Below are 7009 nucleotides of genomic sequence, written 5' to 3'. Positions count from 1 at the left end.
AAATAATATAAACTGTTTTCAGATAAAATTAACTTAATATTAAAGGCATGAAAGTTTCTGATATGATACAAGTACAGTGTATTCATGTTGGAAATCCTCAATGAATTACTAAAGTGACATGAAACATGAAAAATAAACACAGTATAGGATGCTACAATTTAGTCTTTCACATGACAATCAATTTCACTCCACCAGTTTCAAGGAAGTTTGGATACACAAACTTGACAATGTAAGTTAAATTAGTACAATTAGGTTGAACCCACCTGAGTACTTCCTTTTGTCCAGTTTATCATATCTTCAGATAAATGTACCTGTTGGCCATTTGGAAAATAGGGATTAAACATCCCTATTTTAACTTAAATTCAAGGCTCTGTGGAAAATTCCGAATGTAGAAAATGTCATAATCTTCCTTCAGTTTGTCTCTTTGGTTCATATTCACTCTGTCTCCAACAGGATTAGTGAAGTGGGTCTTTCTCAGAGAGGAATACAGCTGAAAGATAGTCAGAATAATATAGAGTATAGTCTCTTCCTTAGAGAAAGAAAATATATTCTCATTTTTATCTTAAAGCCTGCTTTATTGGCAACATGCTGGTGAAAATTTCAGTGAAATTCAAGGGATGAACAAACTTATAATGTTACTATTATTTTAGTTCTCTAAGATATTATCAATCAAGCACAAACATATGTGTAGACATCAACAATATTTTTTGCAATATGAAATATACAGACACATGAAATGGAGACTTGCATCCATATAGAGCTACACACATAGCACAAGCACACACTTATTTATGCAAACATGCATGTATATGCCCCAAAACACATATAAAACCACATATACACACAGAAAATATACATCAAAACCATCAAACAGACACAGATACACACAAAACACATACTCAGTTACATACACACAAAAACCCACGAACAGAGGAATATTCATAGTTTCACATAGACATGTATTGACATCCACATAAGGTGACATTGACCCAAAGAAAAATTTAAGATCGCATGCATAGACGAACAGACAAAAAGAAGACAGAACATACACAGAAACAAACAAAATCCAGGCACATGCAGACATATGCATTTATAATTATACATAGGAATATATACTATGACAAAATCCATCATACAGAGAGAAATGGAGACAGAGAAATTTATGTTAACTGCCACAGACAGATTGATAGGCAGATTGTCTAGTCATATACACAGGTACAGATATACACACAGCTATACAGAAATAGAGAAACATACAAATAAGCAGTGAGAAATATTCATTCACTCACATCACCACACACAAATGAAAGGAACTTAATTCTAACACAATTTTCTGTGTAAATACTCTCAGAGCACCAAGTAATACAACTAGCTAAGAGTGGGAATAGCATGAGTTTGGATGTGTAGTTAAAACAATACCCTTCAATGCATACAATGTACTTGAGAATTAGTGAACAAGGACCCATTGAGTGGACTCCTGAGGATGGGATCAGTATGTTTTCAGTATTATAACATGTATGATGATATTCTGGTAATTTGCAACAAAATCACAGGTATATATGAACAGATTATGCCTTCTAGTCTATTTCTGTAACATTAGAGTTTTATAATAATATCCAGATTTATTTGCTCAATGAAAATTCTTTGTATTTTTGAAAACATTTTCTAGCACACTTGGTTTGGGCATTTATAGTCTCTTAAAAGTATAGCATAGATAACACTAAACATCATCTAAGAGTAGAAACATTACCTTCTTGCAGCTAGAACTGTATTCTTTTCCATTGTCCTTGGGCATATTATCAAACTTTTGAAATGTCATCTCATGGAGTGCATGGGCAAAAGCATACACAGCATTGTATATGTCATAACTCCCTTCAATAAAGGCCATGTCAAAAGTATGTACCATTAACCATTCCAATGAGAGATTGGATGAGCAGTTCTTCAGTGTCTTACATTTAGAGGCTGAGATCTCACAGTTAAAGTGCATCCATTCTACCTCTACCAGATATTCATCTGGGCATTTGGCAGAGTTCAGTGTCTGGACAAAATTTTTAAAACCAGAAATCTCACTATGGTGCTGTCCAAAAGCAAAAGTCCCATATTTGTCACCAAATGTAAAGTCTTTCATACTAGGACTGACATCCCACTGTGAGGTGGTGACCCACAGTCTCTGTATTCCTAGAGATTCCCACATTCTGAAGCTCACAGCTAAAGTACTGTCTGTGTCACCATAAATGATGACAACACTAGCAGATGACGTCATGGTTTGGTTGTGATAGACTTCAGCTCTTGACATGTATAAATCCATGTCGACTGGAATCATGCTGACCAAGGCAAAGCAGAGTGTACTTTTTCCCATCTCTCTTCTCAAATAGGAGAGAAATTGGATTCCTTGATCATTGTCTGAGATGACCAACCCTACCCAGTTCCAACTGAAATGAATTATGAAGGCTGCCAAGGCAAGGGCTAGAGATGTATGATCAGAGGCCATCTGATGCAGATAGGGAAATTTTTCATAATCACTCAGGACAGGATGATAGGATCCATAAGTAATCTGAAGGAACTAGAATACAGGAAGTATCATGAGGTACAAAGATTTCTTAGAAATTTAAACACTTTTTTTGGCAGAGTTTTAAAAATCTTAACTAGCTATTATTTTGTCCTTCATATATATTTCATATAATGGAAATGTAGAAGCCTCTGAATAATACCTTTGAAATATTTAATTTTATCCACACACATACACACACGCACACACACACACACACACGCACACATACACACACACACACACANGAGAGAGAGAGAGAGAGAGAGAGAGAGAGAGAGAGAGAGAGAGAGAGAGAGAGAGAGAGAACCCCTCCAAACAGGTATACAAACTTACCTGCTGAAATATGAAGTTGTTTAGGATTGTATAAATTATCACAGTTGTTGCCCAATTCAGTCTTGTAAGGGCCATTTCACACTTGTTGATATTTTTACACACATAATTAGGGAGAATATCATGATTTTGTAAACTCAAATGAATGAGACTCATCCCTTCAGATTCTGAGCAACAACTATATTCTGTGAGTGTAAATTTTAGAGACATATTTGGCAAAAGATCATGGTTCCTGTTGATTTCATATATGGAAAAAGCCAAAGCTAGAGCATACTTGATGTTTTCAGCATGTGTTCTGTAAAAGGTTACAGAGTTTATAATTGAAAGAAATTACAGATATCATTTGTAGTCAATAAAAGGACAAATCTGCACTGTATTGCATTGTCCCCACCCATGAATATAGATATGATCTGTGTAATGTGGTTGAGACGACAAAGAAGCTGGAAGTTCATTAAACCTTGATATGTTCAAGGAAGGTCATCTCTCATAAATGAAATGTTACCATTATTAGGAATAACATCACTTTTCAAAGAACAGAAATAGATCCCTTAACGTCCATCCGTTGCTTCCTTATTCTAAAGAGATAGTAAAGAAATGGACTTTGTGAAAGAGAGGCCACTTGGTCTTGCAAACTTTATATGACTCAGCACAGGGGAATGCCAGGGCCAAGAATTGGGAGTGTGTGGGTAGGGGAGCAGGGTGAGAGAGGGTATAGGGAACTTTTGGGATAGCATTTGAAATGTAAATAAAGAAAATATCTAATAAAATAAAATAATAAGTAAAAAAAAAAGAAAAAAGAAATGCACTTTGTAAGTTGTGAAAGCCAGTGAATTTGTATATATCAAAATGTAAATTTCAGAGTGGACACATATCAGTTCAATTTCTTATGCAGCATGTGTACACAATCAAGGACCATTTGGAGGAAATTTCAGAAAGCAACTGAATATCTATATGAAAGCTCTGCACAGATAGGTGTGTCTCAAACATTAGTGACCCCAGCACATGCAATAGAAACTGCACTCCAATGGAAGGACCATCAACGGACCCTATGGCCATTTGCCTAAAGACTAGGATAAAGTTATAGTAAATTCATTGGTATTCTTTTGATAAGATGCCATTATTTCTGTGAAATGGAAACTGTGTAGGCGAGATATTTATGTGGTTGATAAAGGTCCAGATTTGTTTTATTACTAAGTTTCCCTCCCTGTAAGTGTGAGGCTGATGGAAAAAAATTACTATGTGTCAATTTAAAGTGGTAATATAGCATTAACACTCTGAAAATATTTGGAGTTTTTCCTCATTTTGAAGACTGAAAACACAGTGCAAAAAACTCATAACTTTGCTTTGCTCCTCATCTTCAGTAGTCTTGGGAAACATTCATGATAACTTTACATGGAAAACACAAAAGCACTTACTGTATATGCAAAATATGACTAAAATACTCTTGCTCCATAGGCTGTTGTACCACTTGAATCATGAAGATACAGTCTCTTTCAAGGTTTCTATCTTTGTCTTCATTCTGCTTCTTTTTCCAAAAGCACCTGGGATAAATAAAATCAGCCACAGGAAGTGGAATGTTCAGGAGCAAGAAGAGTAAAATCAAGGTGAGCATATTTTTCCTCTTCTGAGTGTAGGCAGTTGATTGCGAAGTGCCAAACAGATAAGGAAATCAAACCAGTGCCAATATATTCCAATGTACTATGAACACTGTGATCCAGGGAGGTGCTATACATGCATTCATGTTTCCTTTTCTACAGGTGTTTCCTCACCCCTGGTGGAATCATTGATACTCTCTCCTGAGGAGCTTTATCTGATGTCTACTGTGCATGTGATAAATTTGGTTGATAAATATAGGCGAGGAAGGTGTAGTTTGAAAGCTGACATCACACATGTTTATGGAAATTAAGGTCCCTGGAAAGATTCCTCTTTGTGAAAATTTGGTCCCAGGACTGCCTCAAAATCTGTTTATCTGAGCACCTAAAATAATATCAATAGATTTTGTTAGTTGATCCACTGTGAGACATGCATTAATAGTTCAGGCAGGTCTCACAAAATCTGAGGTCATGGTTACGCACTCGCCGTTGTGTCACAAATTTGCAGAGAGGGAAAATTAGACTCATGTTTAGAGCATTCGATATCCACTGAGAATACATTATGGACAATGCTGCAGCAGTCACAAATACAAAGTATCTAAACAAAATATGTACTCATATAAGGTTTTAAAGTAAGCCCTTATTATCTAGATTTTTCTATTTTTCTTTTATTAAGCTCCCTTCATTCCTAATTTTGTAAATTGAATATATTCTTTCCACTTTTCATTGATTTCTAATATTTCTTGATCATGTTGATATATTTTCATTAATCAACACTCTTTGTATTAATCATTTTGGTTTTTGAAATGATTAATCCCACTATTTGATTATAACTTTCTGTCTACTCCTGCTGAGTGTGATTATTTCTAATTATTCTAGAGGTTAACTGTGTACACTTTAATAAATATTGTGAAATCTCTCCACAGTTTTACGTGCTATGACCTCCCCTACACCTCCTTTTTTGTTTAATGAAAGGGATTTCTTTGTGTAGCCTTGGCTCTTCTGGAACCACTTCTGTAGATAAGACTAGCCTCAAATTTACATATATCCTCCTGCTTTGCCTCCCACATACAGAGATAAAAGTCATGTGCCACTACCACTCTGTTGAACAGGCCATTTTTCAAAGCCTATCATGGTCACCAGTCCATTTGTATATTCTATGCAATCATTTTCATTGAACTCTAAAAATGTGTTTTATTTCTTTATGTCTGTGTTGATACATTTTTTATTTGGTAGAAAATTATTCAGTTTCCATGAGTTTGTATTCTTTCTCTGGTTAATGTTGATAAGATGCAGTGATACTTTTTCAATTTCCTTTTTTTGTGTTATGACTTTGTTTTTATTGTATTTTTTGAATCCCACAGTTCAATTATGACTTTCTGTCTACTCCTCTTGGGTCCAATTATTTCTTTTTATTGTAGAGGTTTCTGTGAAATCATTCCATGTCAAAATGAATATTTGGTCAAATTTGTTTTTTTTTTTTATAAAAAGGAGAGAACAATTATTACTATGCATGTTCAGGGGAAATATAATATAAATACCTGTTAGGTTTGTATGGTTTACAAAATTTGGTAATTCCAGTATTGCTCTGTTTTAATTTTTTCTGTGTGACCTGATCATTTGTGAAAAATGAGAATTGAAGTCTACCACTATCAATGTTGAGGTTTTATACATATAACTAATAGTATTTTTTGCTAACCTGATTAAAATCTAGAGTAAAATTAAAAAATAAATTAAAATAAAAATAAAACAAACAAAGAAAAAACAGCAACCCTAAATATTTCATAAAATAATAAATAAAGATCTGGTAGAATTCTGCACTAAAACCATGTGTCCTTGGGTTTTTTTTTTTTGTTTGTTTAGGGCATTGTTAATGACTGCTTATATTTCCTTATGGGTTAATGTACTGATTAGACAGTTTGCCTGCTCTTGATTTAACTTTTATATTTGGTATCTGTCTGGAAAATCAACCTTTATATCTAGATTTTTCAGTTTTATTGAGTATAGGCTTTTGCAAAAAATCTGATGATTATTTGAATTTCCCCATCTTTCTGTTGTTATTTCTCACTTTTCATTTCTGATTTTCTTAATTTAAAAACTGTTTCTGTGTCCTCTAGTAAGTTTGTCTAAGGGTTTATCTATCCTGTTGATTTTCTCAAAGACCCAGCTTGTAGTTTCATTGATTATATTGTTCTCTTTCTTTCTAATCTGTTGATTTCTGCCCTGATTTGGCTTATTTCCTGCCTATCTACTACTCTTGCGTGTGTTTGCTTCCTTTTCTGCTAGAGCTTTCATGTGTGATTTTAAGATGCTAGTGTATGATCTCTTTAAGTTTTTTACAAGGGTACTTAGTGCTAGAAATTTTCCTCTTAGCAAAGCTTTCATTGTGTCTCAGAGTTTTGAGTATGCCTGCTCTTAATTTTCATTGTTTTCTAGAACGTCCTTAATTTCTTTCTTTATTTCTTCCCTAAACAAGTAATCATTGAGTAGAGTGTTGTTCAGTTTCCATGGGTGTGTGTGTGTGGGGGTTCCTTTT

At 34.3% G+C, this 7009-nt stretch overlaps 1 protein-coding gene across 1 annotated transcript; it reads right to left on the bottom strand.

Annotated features, from left to right (window-relative positions):
* Positions 1-260: 260 nt before the first annotated feature.
* Positions 261-4487, bottom strand: LOC110315310 (vomeronasal type-2 receptor 116-like). Its single transcript, XM_021189397.1, has 4 exons — positions 4297-4487; positions 2885-3176; positions 1751-2563; positions 261-490 (listed from the first exon to the last, which is right to left on the bottom strand). Exons 1-4 carry the CDS (start codon positions 4356-4358, stop codon positions 347-349), a joined length of 1311 nt encoding a protein of 436 aa, XP_021045056.1. The 5' UTR covers positions 4359-4487; the 3' UTR covers positions 261-346.
* Between the last annotated feature and the right edge of the window lie 2522 nt (positions 4488-7009).

This window comes from Mus pahari, unplaced genomic scaffold (assembly GCF_900095145.1).
Source record: "Mus pahari unplaced genomic scaffold, PAHARI_EIJ_v1.1 scaffold_13332_1, whole genome shotgun sequence".
Lineage (NCBI taxonomy): Eukaryota > Metazoa > Chordata > Mammalia > Rodentia > Muridae > Mus > Mus pahari.
Note: the sequence above shows the minus strand (reverse complement) of the source record. Positions and strands in the feature narration are given on the sequence as shown.